Source organism: Pteropus medius, unplaced genomic scaffold (genome assembly GCF_902729225.1).
Source record: "Pteropus medius unplaced genomic scaffold, Ma_sr-lr_union100, whole genome shotgun sequence".
Classification (NCBI taxonomy): Eukaryota; Metazoa; Chordata; class Mammalia; order Chiroptera; family Pteropodidae; genus Pteropus; species Pteropus medius.
The window spans coordinates 8,519,291-8,538,641 of NW_024340696.1; the positions used below are offsets into that span (position 1 = coordinate 8,519,291).

Here is a 19,351-nt window from a genome sequence, read left to right on the forward strand (position 1 = left end):
TACAAATAAATGTTTAAAAGCTCATGAGTAGAGTGTTTTTCATGCTAATGTTTTTTTCTTTATATTTTTTAATGTAATATTTGCTTAATAAATGTGTTTAGAATAGTGGCACACAATGAAGCTAACATCACTTTTCTAAATAAGCAAAATTTGAATTAATGAAGTTTTGCTGTATCCCTGACCTTCACTGTGAACCTTTTCCCTGTATGGCATTTAAATTGCAAAGACAAGACAGTGAAGTGTTTATTTAGATGTGTGTCTATTATTATGAATGGAGCAGTTTGTGGTCTCTTTCTCTTACTATTGTCATTGAGAAGAAATAGGAAAGGTTAGGACAAACTCATTGTATATTTTCATTTGAAACTTTTCTATTGTATAAAAGTTTTGCTTAATATGAGGGGTGTGGAGGAGTGGGGTTGCATAACTTCTCTAAGACGTGCATTCAGGATTGATCTGTAACTTTTCTACAACAAAGGTATTAAGCACTTCAGAGCAAATCAACATTTGCTCTAGTTTTAGACATAAATTATCATGAAGAAAAGGTTGACTAGGAGGGAGACAGAAGAAAACAGTCTTCTCATTAAAGAATTACTGCCACATTGAATTCTTGGTATAAAATAGTTAATATTGTCCCCTTTCTTTCTTTCTGAACCATGGAAGGGAAAGAAAAGCAAGAAAAAAAAAGATTCTCCCTTAAACTTAATTTGTTAGAACTGTCAATTCACAGAGTTAGGATATAGAACTAAGATTTGTTTTTCAATATCCCAACCATGCTATAATTCCGATTAGCTTTCTGAATGTGCCATCTTAGCTCCTACTTATTTTTAGATCTTTTCACTTCCCAAATTTGTATCATAAGTGGTAATCACTACAGACGCTTTAGCTCCATTGTAGCACTGCTGACCTCAGATGGCTTCCTTTGCCTTCCAGTTAGATAAAGGAGGCCCAAGAGTCTTCTCTTCTTAATTCGAGACACTACAGAAACCCAATCCAAAGAGACGACAAATTATCGTGGGTTTCGAAACTTTCCAAATGTACGAGCTATCATTGTCAGTTCTTCCTTTAAGCCACTTTAAACCTTGTTCTAATGTTTAAAGGACTTCTAGTTTTTGTCCTTCATAAAAATAGAGAAATACGGTGTCAGAATCATGAACAATGAAAACCATGGATTAAACTAACTGGAGTGATGTTTCCTCACCCTCCATTTTCCCCATTGGAATTCTTATGTTCTCATTCATTTCTTTAAGCGTTTTCTCTGTGTTCATGCTATTCCATGGCACAGCTGCATTGTCAGGAGACCCCGATGGGCCATGGTGCTCCCGTACATTGATAATTCTGCTTTTTATTTTTCGCGCCTCTCTCGTAACCAGAGGCAGCCTGTGCTTCTTTAGGAGTCCAGCTCTTAACTGATAATCTAAATATCTTAGTCAAATTGGTCCTCCTTCATCTATTTATTATTAATAAACTAATGTATGCTTCAATTTTCTCTCTTGGGCCTTCTTACACATCTTTTTTTCCCCCTTTTTTACTTACAGCTAATTATCATCATTCATTAACAGATTAATAAAATGTGTACTTTTCACTTTCTTTAACAGGTGCTCTTCCAAATGGATATGTTTTAATTTAGCAATTTAGAATTTTTAAACTCACTATCCAATGGCTCATTCTAAAACCTTAAGTCTCCTTAGACTCACTTTTTGCAATAATTTCATCCATTGCTCCTTACCATCAAGTGGTTAGTACAACTTGTCAATTTATAACTTTTCCCCCAAGAGGTGAGAAAATAACTTGAGTTCCTAGAAATTATTCTGGTAAATTTAGTCATAGAACAAACCAAAATAATTCATTGATTTTGTGTTTTTAAAAGGTTTTGACATATTTCTAAAATACTGATGTCCTAGGACACATGAAAGGCTATTTTCTCATATAACGCAGCATCGATTGCCTGTTAGGTTGAATAATATTTAACAGTGAGAAGAGCACAAAATCAGTTCTCAGAGTAGCTGTCACCACTGAGAGATAATAGTTTGGTATCAATGGAGTCTGAGTCACCACAAAAATAATTTCTATTGTCCATATTTCCCTAAATCCTCCCATGGTCTTCATTCAATTTTGAAAGGTTCTTATCATGGAATTAATAGGAGAATTTGAGTTACTATCACTATCACTCAGGATAGTGTTTCTGATATGATTTTCTTAGATTCAATATTTTGACTTAATTTTCAGGCGCATTTAGATAACCAGCCTGGCTAACTTTCCTCATACCGACCTTACGACTGAATGAACTGGCTCAACAAAAAGCCTTGATTTCTTGGACATCAACTTTTCCTGTGAGCTTCTTCTTTCTCTCCTCTTTGTCCTCTATTCATCAAATCTGCCTTCTTCCTTTTCTGGTTCCTTCCTTTTAGGCACACAGCCTATACTTCTTAAACTGTAAGCTCCATGAAGGTAGAGACCATATCTACCTCCTTCCTTGCTCTATCTGCATTGCTTAAATATATAATAAATAATGATTAGATAAGTAGTAAAGTTGGAAAATTAAATCTGGAGTAAATTTATTACATATGCTGGCAGTGACCAAAGTGTTCAGAACCCACAATATGAATGTCACAAGTCTAGCTGCAGTTTATTTATCTGGAGAGTCTTTCTGAGCAAAATATTAATTGCATTTAATAATACGCCAATCATATCAGAAAAAATGTCCTTTTTTCCTAAAAAATAAATTATGTGGAAATGGAATTGTAAGAAAACATGATTCCCACAGATAAGATGGTTCCAGACTTTAAATTAAACAGATCGCATTTAATCTGAATGAGAACTGGGTTCCCTGCTTGGTAAGTATACTCTTCTCTTCCTCAAATATTTCAAGAGATAACAGAACTCTTGGGCTCAGTCATTTTGAATTACATGGTTAATTTGTCTCACTTTGGCTAAGTTAGTGCCTTAGTCCTTTCCTTTTGGTTTACATGTGAGGGCCAGAGATTTTTTTGACCCCTTATTTGCTCTGCCAAAAAAGCTACTGTTCTTTTTGAATGGCTAGAGAGCTTTGAAATAGTCCAATTTCATCCCTATGATCATTTGTCAAATCCCAGACTACAAGCAAAAATTTTATAGTTTTAAAGGTAAATGTTAAAAGAAACAAGATAATTTGTTTCCTAATGATATCTTCAGTTTGATGAGTAAAAATACCTTACACAAATGAGGGCAAACTAAATACATTTTCAGATAAGTAAAAACTGAGTTTGCTACCAAAAGGAAAGGCAAAAGGAAAGTAATCCCAAGCGGAAGGACTGGGGTATAAGAGAGATTCATAAGAAGAAAAAAACTTACAAGTAAGTCTAAATAATTAACTACAAACAATAATGTTAATATCTTGTGAAAATTTTTTAAAAGACAAAATTAAAATACATGACAATAATAGTATATGTTACAAACTGAATAACTGAAGTTAAAGTATTCTAATGTTCTCAATTATTTGAGAGAAGAGTATAATAAGTATATTTGTTAACTTTAGATTTTTATCATTTACATATGTGAGCTACAATGTTCAGAGTAATAACAGTAAGAACCAAAAAAATGGAAATAGAGGACATAATTTTCTAATTAGTAGATGAGAAAAATAAGAGGAAAAAAATCAATCTAAAAAATATAAAAATGAAGAAAAAAATGAAACAGAAAAAGCAGGACAAATAAAAAGCAAATAATCTAAATATATCTATCATTACAATATATAAGAAAAAAACAAATTGTTATTTAGAGATAAAGATTGTCAAACCATTTTTTAAAATTAATATGCTGATTATTGGAGGACTCCTAGAACAGAAGAATATACAAATATAGAAAGTAAAAAAATAGAAGATATACTGGGCAAATAACCAAAAAAACTGAAATATCTCTATTAGTATTAGATAATTGAGACCTTTATAGTGCTAGACAGTCTACATAACGATAAAAATTTCATTTCACCAGGGAAATATAATATTTCTGAATATGTGTGTGTCTGTGAAGTAAATATCAAAATATATAAAGTAAAATTTGGCAGACTACAAGAAAAAATAGATAAATTCATCTTCACAACGGAAGACTTAAATGCATCTTTCTAAGTAAGTGATAGAACAAAGAATTAATTGATATCTTGTACCTAGCAAGTGCAAATCAAAAGCTTCATGGACATTTTATAAACATTGACCACATACTGGGCCTTCAAATAAATCTCACAAACCACATCTGATACTAAGAGATACAACCTCATTAAGTTGGCCGCTGGGAAGGACCGGCCACATGTAGGTAAGCTTATTCCAGAGAGGATTTTCAACTCTGGAATGTTTCCATTGGCCTGGCTTACTGGTCCCTGAATGCTTTATGGCCCACCTAAAACAAAATAAAAGACAAAAAAAATTTAGCGAGGTTTAATATCACTTCAAAATATTCATTGAATGCTTATGAACTGGGCAAAAAATTACAAACCCAAATCTGATCATTTACTGTGTATGAGAGACACAAATAAAAGTAATATTAAAATGAAATAATACATTTTTTAAATCAGAAAAAAAATAAAATGTTATAAGCGACAGTGGAATTTGAGAGAAAAAGCAAATTAGAGTAACAGTCACTTTTATAATAAAAATGACAGAAATAACAATACCTACATAGAAAAAAGTTAAGCTAAACTTTTTAGGCGTTCAAAGAAAAACCAACACAGACAACAGATTGAAATCTACCAGGTAAATTTTTTAAAGTAGCAAATAAAGACATAAAATATTTGAATGCTTTAACTAGTAAATGTGACCATTTGTTTATGTACATTGTAGTCTGCCAAAAGAAAATGTGTCTTTCTCAGCAATTCTTGGAGCATTTCTAATATTTGCCGCATACTAACAAAGTAAACTTCAATACAGTTTTAAAGTTGAAATTGAACAAGACGCTCTTTGTGGCAAATGACGGAAGAAAATTAGACATAAATGAAAGTTTAAAATTTACTATTTCAATCACAAGATAATTTTGAAAACATATTCTCTCTTCCAAAAGATTATTATATCAGATAGGGGGGGAAAATAACATGATCCATATCTATTTAGAAAGTAACAAAAATAACAATCCTGAAAACTTCAAGGATACATCTAGAATTATAGTCAAAGGTGAATTCATAATGTTAAATGCTTGTTTATTAAGAGCTAAATAGAGAAAATAAATTAATAAATCATTCAACTCAATAATTTATTTTAAATCTATTTACATATAATCTTTCCATGGAAAACAGATGAAAGGAAATAATAAAGATTTAACTAGAAATAAATAACTAAAAAAAAAAATAAGTAGAATGGTTTAAAAGAATATTTTGAAGTAAATAAAACAGCAAATCTTTTGCATATAAATCTAATAAAAATAAAATATAAACCAAACAGGAAAAGTCAGTTAAATATTTAGCATAGAGAAGACTAAAAGGGTACATTATACACGTATATGTTAACAAATGCAAATTCTCTGGCAAAATAAATGGTTTTTTTTTTAGAAAACTTCATAGATTTGAAAAAATAAGAAAACATCCTCTTGCTCGTATAACTTCACAGGTCATGGAACAGATCGTTTTCATGCTATACAAAATATTCTAAACACAAAGATATAGAAAATTGGCCAGTTCATTCCATGAAGGGGAGATAAGCTTCATAATAAAGTCAGTTACTGGTAATTTAAGAAGTAATACAGCAATCTTACTTAAAATTAAAGATGCAAAATTCCTAAATCAAAATTAGCCAATAAAATTGAACCTTATGGCAAGGGAATAATCACTATAGCTAAGTGATACTGAGCCTAGAAATAAAATGCTGGACACATTAATATCATAAACCACTGGTTAATAAATGAGAAAACAGGAGCAGCCTATCTCTCATAATTTTCTAGCCCATGTGATGGTCATCTGAGCCTGAAAATTTTCTGAGATTGCCCAGCCCTATCAGAACAACCTGTAGTATTCAACCTTATGTTCAAGGGCCCAGGATTCCCATGAGCTGGCAGAGAATTCTGGGAGCCTGGACACCGAGGGGTGGTGATGGCAGGGGAGACCTGTCTTTCACAGCATAGAACCTGTCGTGCTGCTACGGTAGAGCTGTGTGTGCTCAGACCAAAGGCCAGCACTTCCGCCTGTACCTAGATCCTTATCCTCTCTCACCTAGGACTTTGTTCCTGCTCTGAAGTATCAATTTTCCTGCCATTCTGGGTCATTCCATCTGCATCATGTCTGACAGCTTGTTATCTTAAAAAACGACAACAACAACAACAACAACAACAACAACAACAAAACACCCCACATTCACCTCCAGTTATTGTCTTACTTCTTTGTGTCCTTTTACAGCAAATTCTTAAAAGACTCATCTGCTCTTTTTCTCCTCCTCCTTTTTTTTAAACCAATTTCAATTAGATTTTCATCTCTGAAACTCCAGTGAAACTGCCCGATCAGGTTTAAACATTATTGAAACCAAAGGTCATTTCTTCAAACATAACTGGACTAACGGCAGTGTCTAATAAATGATCATTCTCTCCTTCTTAAAACACTTTCTTTACTGGACTTGACTTCACTTGACTTCCACGACATCACATTCTCTTGTTCTTTTTTCCCATGTTAGTAGCCAAAATTCTATCTCCTCTTGTGTACCAGAGGGTCTGAAATAAGTGTTATGAAAATCCAGGGGCTGCCATGCCAATCAGGTCTGTAGATGTCCCTTGATCTGATGCATGTAGAGACATTATTGTAAGGTAAAGGACAGGTTGTTAATGATGAGATTCATTCTTCTGGTTGCAGCGTCTATGTAACTTCAACCCATCAGGGTGTCTTTAATAGGAGCTGGTCAAGTTCAACTTACACTGTGAATAAACAATTCACATAGAGCAAAGTCCATTAGACTGCAGAGTTCCAGCACAGCATGAGCTTTTATGTAAAAGCAACAGATCTCTAAATATTCTGTTTGATAAATGAAGAGCTGACAGACCCTTAACTGTCATGGCACTAGCAGGCCTAGCTATAATGACTGTACATGTGCATAACATAAATAACTTCAAAGCATCAGTAAGGACTCTTGGAATCTTAATTCCTGGAAGCCAGCACTAGGTGGAGACAGTGATTCATGCAATGCTTGCAGCAGCCTTGCGCCCTGAGAACTTATTTCTACTTAGTATTTTCCATTCTTCTCTTTAGTGTGGAAAAGGGTGTTGTTAAACAATTGGTATAAAACAAAATATTTCAGGCTTTGGAAGGACTTACTTGAAAACACACGTATATAAACAACACCCTACAAGTTAGTCAAATAAGGTTCAAAGGCAAATTTATTTATTTAAAATAATGTCTTTATTAGCCCTGCTTATGGTACTTATGACATTTCATGAGTATCTGCCCCCATGGATAGGAGTATGACCAAAATTAAAATACCCTCTTGGATATATTTGAACTTAAAAGATCAAAAATTAGGATCATTCTTTAATATTTTGGTTGACAGGCATCTCCTCCCTCAAAAACTAAGTCCAGTATTAATCACATCAGTTTCAGTCTGATCAGTGGAGTCGTGGCTCCACCAGAATGCTCTATTCAATTAATCTTATAAATAATAGGAAACAGAAACATTTTAGATAATTTTTTGGAGTCCAGTGCCTTTGATGGAAACGGCTCTGTGGCAGGCTATAAGTAATTTTGTAGACTGCACAGACCCTGACTGAGAGGTATTATTTTGCACTCTTAGAAACCAATAGTAAAATAAAAACGAACCTAAATGTGCCCCCTTTGAAGAAGAATAGTCTTTTTTCATATTCTATCAGGTCACAATTATATTGTTTTCAGCAATGTAATGAACATAGTAATAAAGCATGATATAATATATCATTTGGATCTGATACAGTAAATTATAAATACTCTGGCAAATTTCCATTTAAATCAGCAGTGTCTAACAAACATGCAGGTAAAAATTATCAGATTCATAATCCACAACTGTCAAAGAAACTTTTTGCTTTACACTACAACCTACTTATTTATTTAACTGGTCACTTGACACTAGACCACCTAGAATTTAGACCGCTTCAAATAGAATTAGACCATTTAAAATTTATCTATAATTAATTTAAAATTGCATGGTTCCTCTGAAACAGTGAAAGCATATTATTCACACAGAAGAATAACCTTTCCATACATTGATTTTGATAAAAATCAGTTTATAAGACTAACTTTAAGTATCCCATCTCTGAAAAAGGAAAATAGGAGAAAGAAATGGGCCAATTGCAAAAATAACAATAATATAATAACTACCTACTTCAATGGGATTTAATAATAGTCCAACAAATCCCCATGGATTTAAACTCTTTTGAAGCTTTCTGAAGGTCTAGTCCTCTAGACAGGGAAGAAATCATTCCAAATCAGGAAGTGCACACACACGCACGCAGGCTAATCTTAAACACTACATAAGGGTTAAAATATTAGATACATAGCTGGAAATCCAGGTCCATCAAATATCACTCTCTAGTCTTTTACCAGTACATGTGTATGAAATATTTGAAGTTACATTTATTTTGCCATTTACACTATTAAAGGTAAATTTAATAGTTCATGTAAAAATTATTTTTAAGATTTAAACTTAAATAACTTTACCCTAGCAGGAACAAGGCACTGAAGAATGCAGTATTATTAATTTACAAGCCAAAATTCACAAAGGTCAAATAACTTTTGAATATTAAACATCATTCAACTTTATTCCTGGGATATTTTGTACAAACTAAAAAATACACTTAGAATTTGTTCTTCTGTCATACATGTTCCCAGTTGCCCTATCTCTTTATATTATTTTGATAACTAGCAAATTACTTAAGGCAGAGCCTAGATTTTAATGGCAACTAAAGGATAAAAGGGAGAACTCTATGATCATGTGTCCATCTTGTGTAACTAGGAAATTCTGAGAATGAGAAATCATTCCTACAATTACACTGAGAAGAATTTTTATTTCATAATAATTTCCATGGTTTTATATATATCCCTCTCAATTGAAGATCATCAATTAAACAAATTAACACAATTCAGTTATTTTTAAAAGATCAATTATGAGATATAGTGGAAACCTATAGTACATTAATGGTAATTACCAACAATATGTCTTTAGTTAGTCTAGAAAAATAAATAGATATTCAAATGAATATAAAGTCAAACTGACGTCTCTTGCAACTTTGCCTTTTAAAACAAGTCTTTGACCTACTCTATTTTGTTTTGTTTTTCTAGCTGGTTGAGCTTCCTGGTTATTTAGATGCTGGGTACATAGACATAATCTATATTCAGCACTAAAACCCTATCATTGTCTCTCATAGAGAGTTTCATACTTGTGTAAAAGCAAAGCTCCCTTTCCAACTACAGTAAAATCTCCATCAAGTGCAAGATTGGTAAATTTTAAAAAATCCTTCCTTCAACAATACTTGCTTATGGTTGAACCCCTTTTGATCTTCGAGTTCCTGAATCTGTTTATCACCTATCTGGGCCTGATAGGTTAGCTTTGGTATCTGTGAACTTTGGGGGATCCAGTACCTGAAGATTCTGTATCATTTTTTGTGCAAATAAGGCATCTGTTGAGTACCTGCTCTCTCTCCCCAGCGCTATGCTAGGCACTACAAGGAATCCAAAAGAAGTTAGAGAGGGCTTCTGCTCTCAGGAAGATTATAGCATTTTAGGAAGAAGCAAAAGTTATATACCTGGGAAAGTTTCTGAAAACGACACAAGACAATAGTAACAGAAAAAAGGCACTTTCGATTAGTTATAATAGGTAGACCTAATGGGAAGAAAATAATATGAGCTTTTTATTATGAAAAGAAACTGTCAGCGGTGGGGGAGAAGTCCTTGAAAATGCATACATTTTGTATATATGGAGAATAAAGAGTTTGGAATAGTGAAAGGGGAGAGAGATGCCATTTCAAGAGATGGAGGAAGAATACAATTTTTTGATATTATATAATAACTCCAAAATATATTTCTTAAAGATATAGAGTTCTAGCTAAAAGAGAGGGTGATTCACCTTTTCATTTCCCAGTCTGCTATGCCTAGCCAACTTTTTTGTTCAAAGTAAAGGGCTTCACTATTTAAAGCTCTTGATTGCCTCTATCCATAGCAGGAAGGAACAGTTATCTCCCAAATCAATTCTCCCTTCCTTCAGTAGTCATAGATTTTTTAGATGGGCACATGGCTACCCAGCTAAAAACGAGATTTCCTTGCATTTAGGTGTAGCTGTGTATCAAAGTTCCAGCCAACTTTGTGAGCGGATGTGATGTGGATGGGCTGTGAGTGGACGTGACTCACAGACCTTATCCTTAAAGCAATTGGATATGCGCTCTTCTGGTGCCTTTCTCCACTCTCCTGGCTAGGACGTGGCAAGAGCTGGAACAGTCACTTTGGACCCAAAGGTGGAAGCTGCATGTTAAGAATGGCAGAGCTGACTACCAGCTTCATAGCATCCCCTTATCTATAAACATTCGTGCAAACAGGGATGAGCTTCTGCATAAGCCTAAACGTTTTGGGGTGTTTGTCACAGCAGCTTTACCTATATGCTTTCTAGCACACTCTTGGTCATTTCCATGGTCATTTCCATTGCTCCAGTCACTTTTTCTTGTGCTTCCACTGAACCTTTTACTGCTTTCTCTGCTATTTACCTCTGAAGAACTTTCATAAGTTGCTTCCACCATTGACAACTCAATCTCTTTCATAATTCTCATGGCTGCTTTCATCAACTCTTGTCCTGTCTTTTCTTTCCTTTAATGTTCACCCACTGGTTTATCCAATGGTCACCCTCTTTGACTTCTTCAATAAATGCTCTTAGAGGCAGTAAGTGATAACTCTTTAGAAATACTGGCATTAAAAAAATGGACCCCGCTTGCCTGGTCTTAGATGGCTCTGTGTAGGTGCTCAGGGAATCGCAGGGTGGATTTCAGTCATCACTACTCAGGATGGGTCCAAAGAGACTGGCAGGCACGGGAAGACAGCTTTTTGTAAGTATTTCCTCTTCAGAAGAATTTCCCCAAACAGCTTTAACGTCTACAGATCGTCTGCTATGAGTGATATTTTAGTTCTGCATCGAACAAAGATCCCAGGAAACAGGTAAGAGAAAAAGAATAAATGGAGGAAAAGAATTACGTAAAGGTTCCAAATGAAAAGGACAAGAGCAGTTATCTAGAGGTGGAAAAAAAAGATGAGTAATGAAAGCACTAGAAAAAATAAATATTAATAGAAAGTTCGCAAATGTAATCAAATTTCAGCAAGGATCTTTTGCCTAAACTTGGTCTCGGGGGTGCATCACCCAATACATTTTCACATTTATGCTGCTCGGTGCCAGGGATCCAAGGCTGGGAATGTGGCAATACTGTTTTTTGATCGGCTGTTGATTGAATCCATAGATGTGAAATCTGCAGATGTGAAAGACCGACTGTACTTATTGGGGAAAAAAAAATCCATGTATAAGTAGGCCTGATAATTCAAACCCATGTTGTTTAAGGGTCAACTGTACTTTCTTAGGCTAGAAATTTAGAAATGTAATTCTAAGTCAAAGAACATTAACATTTAAAATTCTTGATGCATATTGCCATATTGTTTTCTAAAGAGGTGGTGTATATAAATAAATAGATAGATAGATAGATAGATAGATAGATAGATAGATAGATAGATAGATAAATAAATAATAGGTGGTGTTGACTGGAATTCTTTTTACAAAAAGTCATTAGGACAATACCTATGTTTGGGCTATAGTGTTTAAAATTTTAAACACTGATTTGGAAAATGATTAAAATAAAAATAAATTCTCTAACAGTTATTTGAGTGTTCACACCAATTTAGGTGATCTGCCTTTTCTGACATGGACCTGAAGACTTAGTGAGATCTTCGCAGGCATGTCTGGATTCAGTGCTTCTGTATATTGGAAACTTTTAAAATAAGCACCACTTAAGATGTAACCAACAACTGTTTGTTTACTTTTCTATTCCCTTTACAAAGCTGAAGGTCTGTGAAGACAGAGATCCTGACAATCTTGTGTGTGGTTGCATCCCCAGAGTCCAGTATAGTGTCTGAAACATAAGAGACACGGGAGACACTGGATAATATTTCCCATATAAATAGGAGAGCAAAACTTAGTGGGGACGGTCATCTAGTTCGGAGTTCAGAGACTCCAAAATTAGAGTTCCCACCTCTATATTTGCAGGTAATTCATTCCTTACAATCTTTTAAAATACAAGCATAGTCATCGAGTGCCTACATATACTACATATAGATAACCCTGTGCTAAGTATTGTGGGATTTAAAAAGGAGTATAAAAATGTAATGTTTGACCTTCCCATTTGGATGAAAAGACAGGATATACATAGGACAGGATATACATGGTGAAATATGACACAACACAGGTGTGCTGTCCACTACGGTAGCCATCAGCCACATGGGCTCTTTAAACGTAAATTTGAATGAGCTAAAATTAAATAAAAGAAAAAACATATTCCTCAGTCTCGCTAGCCACATCTGAAGTGCTCAACAGCACAGCACTGCAATACAGCATAAGAGAAAGTAATAAGGTGAGAGAAGCAGATAATTTGTCAGAAGTTGAGAGTACGGGGAGATCAACGGGGGACAAACAATTTGAACTGACTCCACAGGATATAATAGTTCATGAGCTGAAGAAAAGCAAAAGGATTTTGTTGAGAATTTAAAGAATGATTTAAGAAGCAAGTGGATTAGGAATATCTCTGCCATATAAACGGCCTCGATTGCCTAAATGGGTCTCTATTTGACTACTTTATGACTAAAATATTAATCACTCATAAAAGGCCTTCACTCAAGACTCCTCATTCTCACAATTTATTATGTTTTCTAAGTGGCCCATGTTTAAATGTTAGCTCTCCACATAAAAGTGTGTTAAAGAATCTCTGTGGGCCAACGCTATCTATAAACTCAACTGATCCCTCCTTTTCCTCCTACTCCCTCTCATCTCCCCTTTCCTTCCGACCCGTCACTATGGCTGCTGTTAGATCATGGCGTGGCCTCGGTGTTCTGGTCCTGGGCTTGTGGGCTCCCTGCAAGTCACTGCGGACAAGCACCTGACTCTTAAACACTTTCCAAATCAGGCCATCGTAGCGGTATTGAAATCCAGTAGGTATTTATTAGTAGGGCTAGCTGACTCACCCAGATATATTCAAAAAACTGATGGGAAGTTACATACATTTTACACTTTTAAACTACCCTTTAGGCGTGACGAAATACTAAGAGTGCATGCTGAGGGAGGGTCCAACACATCTCACCAACTGCTTTTTGATGTTTTCTTTCTCATTACTGTAACTAAGGGAGGATAGGAAACACCTCTTTTACCAACCTTCAGGTCTAGATGGTTCTTCTCTTGACTATGAAAGGAATTTATGGGCTACTTAATTTATTATTTCTTAATAAGAAAAGCGAGGCTCCAAAAGACTTATGCTGCTGGTTATAGGAAGAACTTATAATAAATTTAGACTCCTACAGCTCAGTAAATCACAATCCACATGGGAAAACATCTCTTCAGACATAAAGAGCCTTGAATGCCCAAGTAACCTAGTTTGTGCAGTAATTTTAACAATTCAATTCAAGTATGACTGTCAAAACAGAGGTGCCCAACAAATGTGTGTTGAGTAAACTGTTAAAGTCAGGATGTAAGATAGTCCTCTGTTTTTGTCACAGAAGAAGTGAGTTTTCTCTGATAGTTAAGAAGCAACAGCAACTTCCTATAGACTAAGCCTCTCGAAATGGTCCTTTATATTTTTCTTCTAACAAAGTACATTATACAAAGGAAACTCTTAATAATCACACATGTGAACAATTCTACATTTGTCACAGTGTGATACTGTGAATAGCATAAAATTCAGTGTATAAGAAATGGGTCTATTTCACTAGACTGTGAGTTTCGTGGGGATTTTGTCTTTTGTTTCAGTGTATCTGCAGTGCCTAGAACAGCAGCTGCCACAGAGCCTGAACTGAATAAACAGCTGTAAAATACAGTATCAATCACAGACCTGGGCAACCAGGCTCCCTGCTCTGGGACTCTGCATGCTTCACTCAGTGGGCAAGGAGTCTGTGGAGCCAAGGAGAGTAGTCTACCTGGAGTCCATGTGCCTTCTCCCCACTCAATTCTCTCAGACCTCAGGTTCCCTGGCCAAACAGCCCCAAACCTGTTTCCAGAGTCTGGAACAGCCTCCTCTCTAACTCCATCCTAATTGCAAATCACGCTACTGGTATGCAGCCCCCAGTACTGAAAGATGGCCAAGAGACAGTTCTGTCTGGGTTGGGACAGAGATTGGACATGGGAGCTTTTGTGGCCACCTGTACATTTTGGATGGCCATTGTGGTGTTAGATACACCTGGGACTGTGAAGAGGAGTTAGGCAGTCCATGGGCATTTGTGCTTTAATCTTAACCCTGTAAATTTTAGAGGAGGCTTGGCTGAATAAATGAATGGGTGGACAGATGCATGGATAGATAGATGAATGAAGACAATGCCCTTACATGAATCAATGAATATAGTGGGAAAGAGAAATGAATGGGGACACATGGGCTTTCCCAAAGATTCTGATAACAGCCAATTCTGTCATGTTGGACAAGGACCTCTTTTAGTGCCTTTAATGATTCATCTCAATAACAACAACATTGTCCAGAAAAATGATGACTGTTTAAGAGATATCTTAAAGTTGCCAAAAATGAAGTTCTTTAACTTTTAGTCTAAAGTGACATAAATGTAAATTTTTAAGATAAAGTTCTCAATTAAATGAAATATTAAAATGTGTCACTCAACACATGTTCACTTGGAATCAAAATAGGTTCGAGCTCCAATTATAAAAAGTCAAAATTGACAAAAATAAAACACTTTGTCTTGTCGGGACTCTACCTGGCAGAGAAATAGCACCCAGAGGTGCCCACCAGGCATTTGTCAACAGAGCAGAGTGGATGAGAGCAAGCAGTCTGATGCCAGACCCATGGGATTAAATCTTGGCTTTGCTTCACTTTTGAGATAATGAGATACCTACTTTGGAGGACTGTTATAAAGATTAAACACATCACTATTTGTAAAGGAATAGAACAAGGTCCAGCTCATAGCTGGCACTCCGGAAGGCTGACTTTCAGAGTTAAATGTTATGCTACTGTTAAATGACATAAGTGGTGTGTGACCCACAGTGTTAGCTATTCTTACAATATGCCAAATTGAATTTAATTTCAAAAACAGGCACGGTCTCTACGTGTTGTTCAATTTAAATTCTAAATGCTATTCTCTTAGCTAACTACAAAGCAACTCTGGTAATAACAGTAGATTTCAACCATCTCAAAATATTTTTAGTGTGTTGCCACGATCGATTTGGGTTGATATAACATTCATTCAATGGGAGTTTTGTGAGTCAGCAGATGGAAAAGCTGTGTTTTAACTTTGTCTTCCTCGGCTAGTGAAGATGTGTTCAACGCTTCAATCATTTAAAATCCATGTAAAAGTTATAGAATAATAAGAAAGAACCTAATCTCCATCTGTGCTGGAATGCTGCATGCAAACCGCACTCTGAGAACACCAGAGCAGCTGGAACATCGGAGCCGACGAGAGCTACCCAGAAACAAAGATAAATGGATTGCAGAAACAACAAGAACAACAACAACAGTAATGGCTTTCGCCCATCTTTCAGAGTGAAAAACAACATCGCTTATACCTGTTTTTATGAAAATTTTAGGATTTTATTATTTTCCTTAAAATAGCTAAACTGAAATTCTTAATCCAAAACATGCACAAAAATTATGTGTGTGCAAACACATGCATGTTAATGTTGCAGTTATGTTAAAGGCAGTCCAAAGAATTTTCTCTTTTGGACCTCACAAATAATTTTTATTTTCCCTGTTATTGGTATTGCTGTTGTTTCTCTCAAAGCATTTTTCGTTAGGAAGACACTTTACAACTTCTTCAAAGGTGAGTTAAAGTTACATGCCACTGAACAAAAACCTTCAAATTTTAACATTACAACTTTAATGAGATCTGTGAAAATACTCTCAGAAGTGTTAGCAGTACAATGGAATTAAGTTAATTCACAATATCCACCAAACTTCATAACACTGCCTCTTTTCACACAAATCAGACTGATTTGAAAGATAAGCATTTGTTAGGAAATTAATAGCAACATTCTTTTGTTTCATTTTATGCAGCTTTAAGACTGAAGGAGCCTTAGGAATTAATTGCAGGCTTCTAATAAACACAATGATGTAATGACGTATTTCACATTACTGGTTTATGTTTGATTCCAAATAAATTGCAGATTTTTTCTGCTGTGATACTAAAACAATTACCATTTTGCAAAAAGGATAATTAATCTGCAATTTTTTCACATTAGATCATATATCTCTAAAGAGTGCCCACGGATTTGATAGTCTTCAGCTGCTGTGTATTTATTTTTCATTTTTTCTACTGATGTACCGCCCCGTCAGTGCTGACATTTAAATGAGTGAGTATTCAACACAAATGTGATCATTTGTACAGCATCCAATGCGGCCCCATACTGAGATGATTGCTTCTGGGAGCCATCCACGGGTTCTCAAATAGGGGGAAAAAGCCAGGCAAAATTTTATCAATTTACATTTTTCTGTGATTAATTTTTATGCAAATAAGGGCCCGACCGTGCTCCCATCTCACCTGAATCATTCGGATCATCAAAGACAAATTGAGCATCACTTATTTAAAAAATAGGCTTTAAACTACTCTACAGCTGTGTCGGAAAATGCTAAGAGCAGGGCATGAACTTCTCTAATATAACAGGAATAGATAAGAAAATGCCTTTTATGTGCATTTTATACACAATGCCATAAACATGGAACTTAACAAAATTAAAAAAAAAATTGCCTTTCCTTTGAATATTCTGTGGTCTTTTTAAATATTCAGCAATGGAAATGACAGTGTATGAAGCAACATTTCCCCAATTTCCGAATGCATAATCAGAAGAGTTTCCCATTAAGCAAAATATACTGAGTGTTACATGTTTTTGCCAACTTTCTCTTGCTTCTGGATGAAAGTGTCTAAATAAAGTAAATATACAGGGAAAACAAAACGTTCCAGAATTAAATGACTAATCTTATTTTGTGGTTAGCTGGTTTGTATTGCCAGTATTATGTTGCATAAAATTGAATAGCACTTTTAAGTTAATACGATCTATTTCTAAATTCACCAAACTTTCACTAAAATAATAGAATTATTTAGTTTGCATGTTGGGGTTCATTAGAAATTATAATAATCATATTGGATTTTTTAAAAATAATGACGTTCTTTAGATTTATGAACTACAAATAAAGATGCTTTCTATGATATCTGGAATCAAGCTAACAGTATAATTTATATAAATAGTCATAGTTTTCAAATGCTACCTCAGCAGTAACTAAGTTCAATTTGTTGTTTTTTAGAAAAAGCTGTATTTTCTTACATGGTATCTTTTTAAAGTATGCTTAGAGTTTTATATACCTGACTCAGTTATCAAAATCTTCCCAGATGTCTCTCTCATGAAAATAATCGACAGAGCAGAAATAAATTGTTGACAATTCTCTGAGAATGGAAACAGACCACAGGGGGTAAAAATCTGGTTATCTGAATGGGGCGATATAATCGAAGGTTCAGCTAAGCTAAGGGAATTTCAACATAAACAATGCTCTTATTTCCAAGAACGGATTCACCTTTATATACAATAGTGGAGGAATGCCAATCCTTTCCTTACTGCTGTGAGAAAAGTGCTGGACAGGAACAAGATTAGAATCTTAAAAGCTGTCCTGGGGAGCTAAATTACTGTGCAGAATACAGGTGAGGAGGTAAAAAGAGCAAAAATAAATAGAGTTTATTCCATGGTTTTTAGAGTTTATTTCACGAAAACAGAAATAAAGATATCTAAATCCATAGTTACAGTCACTCCATGTGAGACGACTCTGTGTGTGTGTGTGTGTGTGTGTGTGTGTGTGTGTGTGTATTATAACTTGTCATGGCTCCTCTCTCCCTTACCAACAAAATATGCTTTTTCACCATATTCCACAAAAAAAAAAAAGGATCCCTGTTTATATTCTCATTATCTGACTTCACAAATAACCTGAGAAAAACTGTTGTTTATCTAACAAAATTCACTAATTTTAGCTTGGTGAGCAATTGATGAGAAATAGGAGACAAAGCAGATTCCTATAACTTGATGCACATACATATCTGTCTAGTCTAATCTTTGGGTGACTTGGTTTAATCCGTCCAACATAGAATGTCATTTGCTGTGATTCAATCAGAAGTAGAAGCAATTCACATAGTTCATAACCTGGACATTTCATATTCTCAAACAAAGGTGGGCATAAAGCAACGCAATCCCCAGGGATTTATAAACTCTACCCCTGACTTTAAACAGCAGCTGTTTAGTTGAAAGCAGGTCAGCTGGCAACCACACAGCTGTTTTTTTAAAGTCCAGGATAGTTGCCAGTGTAATGTGAAAACTAGCTTGTCTCTCACAGAAGTAAATTGGCACCTCCCAAATGACAGAGGAAAGCGCTTCTACATGTATCAATTGAGTACATTTGGGGACAATGGGACTGGAGATGGAGAAAGTCTTTAGAAATGACAAGTCGCAACTTAAGAAAGAAATAAAGTTCATCCTAAAGGGGGCAGTAATCCAGGGCGCCTGGTGAGTATCACGGGGTCTTACAGCCCACACACTTAATCTTGGCCATAATCTTTTTCATAGGAACCAGATGACCCCTCCTTCCATCTGAACAATTATTCTTTGGTAATCATTCCAAGGAAGGGGACACTGACTCCCTAATTTATATAAAAAGCCTAATTTTTGGATTCCACTTCCTACACTTCAAAACTTCAGCACAGGAAACAAAATCACATCACATCTTGGAAATAATTGTGAATTTTACAGATCTTAGGGCATGGAACTCTAGAAGGAGAGTCCAAAATCAGAAGCGAAAATTTCAGCATAATATGACTATCACACATAAACACTTCCAGTAGAAGCATTCATTCATCTCAGTTTCAAAAATTTAAAATTAAAATACCCATAAATCCCCCAGAATGATTATCTGTCATTTTTATTATAAAAATAACATATGCATATTAAAACATTAGAGTATGTGGTTTTCTTTTTTCCCATTTATGGCATGCCTGTTTATGCCAGTTTTTAAAATTGAAATATAATTTACAGAGAGTAATGTGCAAATTTTAAATGTCTAGTCCAATGACTTTTTGTAAATACATGTAAATACCTGTATAGAAGCACAACCCCCCAAAAGAGATAGAATATTTCCATCACCTCACTTTACTCTCATTAAAATTATTCAAAGTATT

General features: G+C 35.0%; 1 protein-coding gene across 3 annotated transcripts in view; it reads right to left on the bottom strand.

Annotated features, from left to right (window-relative positions):
- Nucleotides 1-19,351, bottom strand: part of DCDC1 (doublecortin domain containing 1) — a 367,143-nt gene that overhangs the window by 65,760 nt on the left and 282,032 nt on the right. For all 3 annotated transcript variants that reach the window (XM_039866324.1, XM_039866325.1, XM_039866326.1), the window contains one exon: nt 4,248-4,371. In XM_039866324.1, the coding sequence (XP_039722258.1) occupies nt 4,248-4,371 (124 nt within the window). The remainder of the gene's footprint in view (nt 1-4,247; nt 4,372-19,351) is intronic.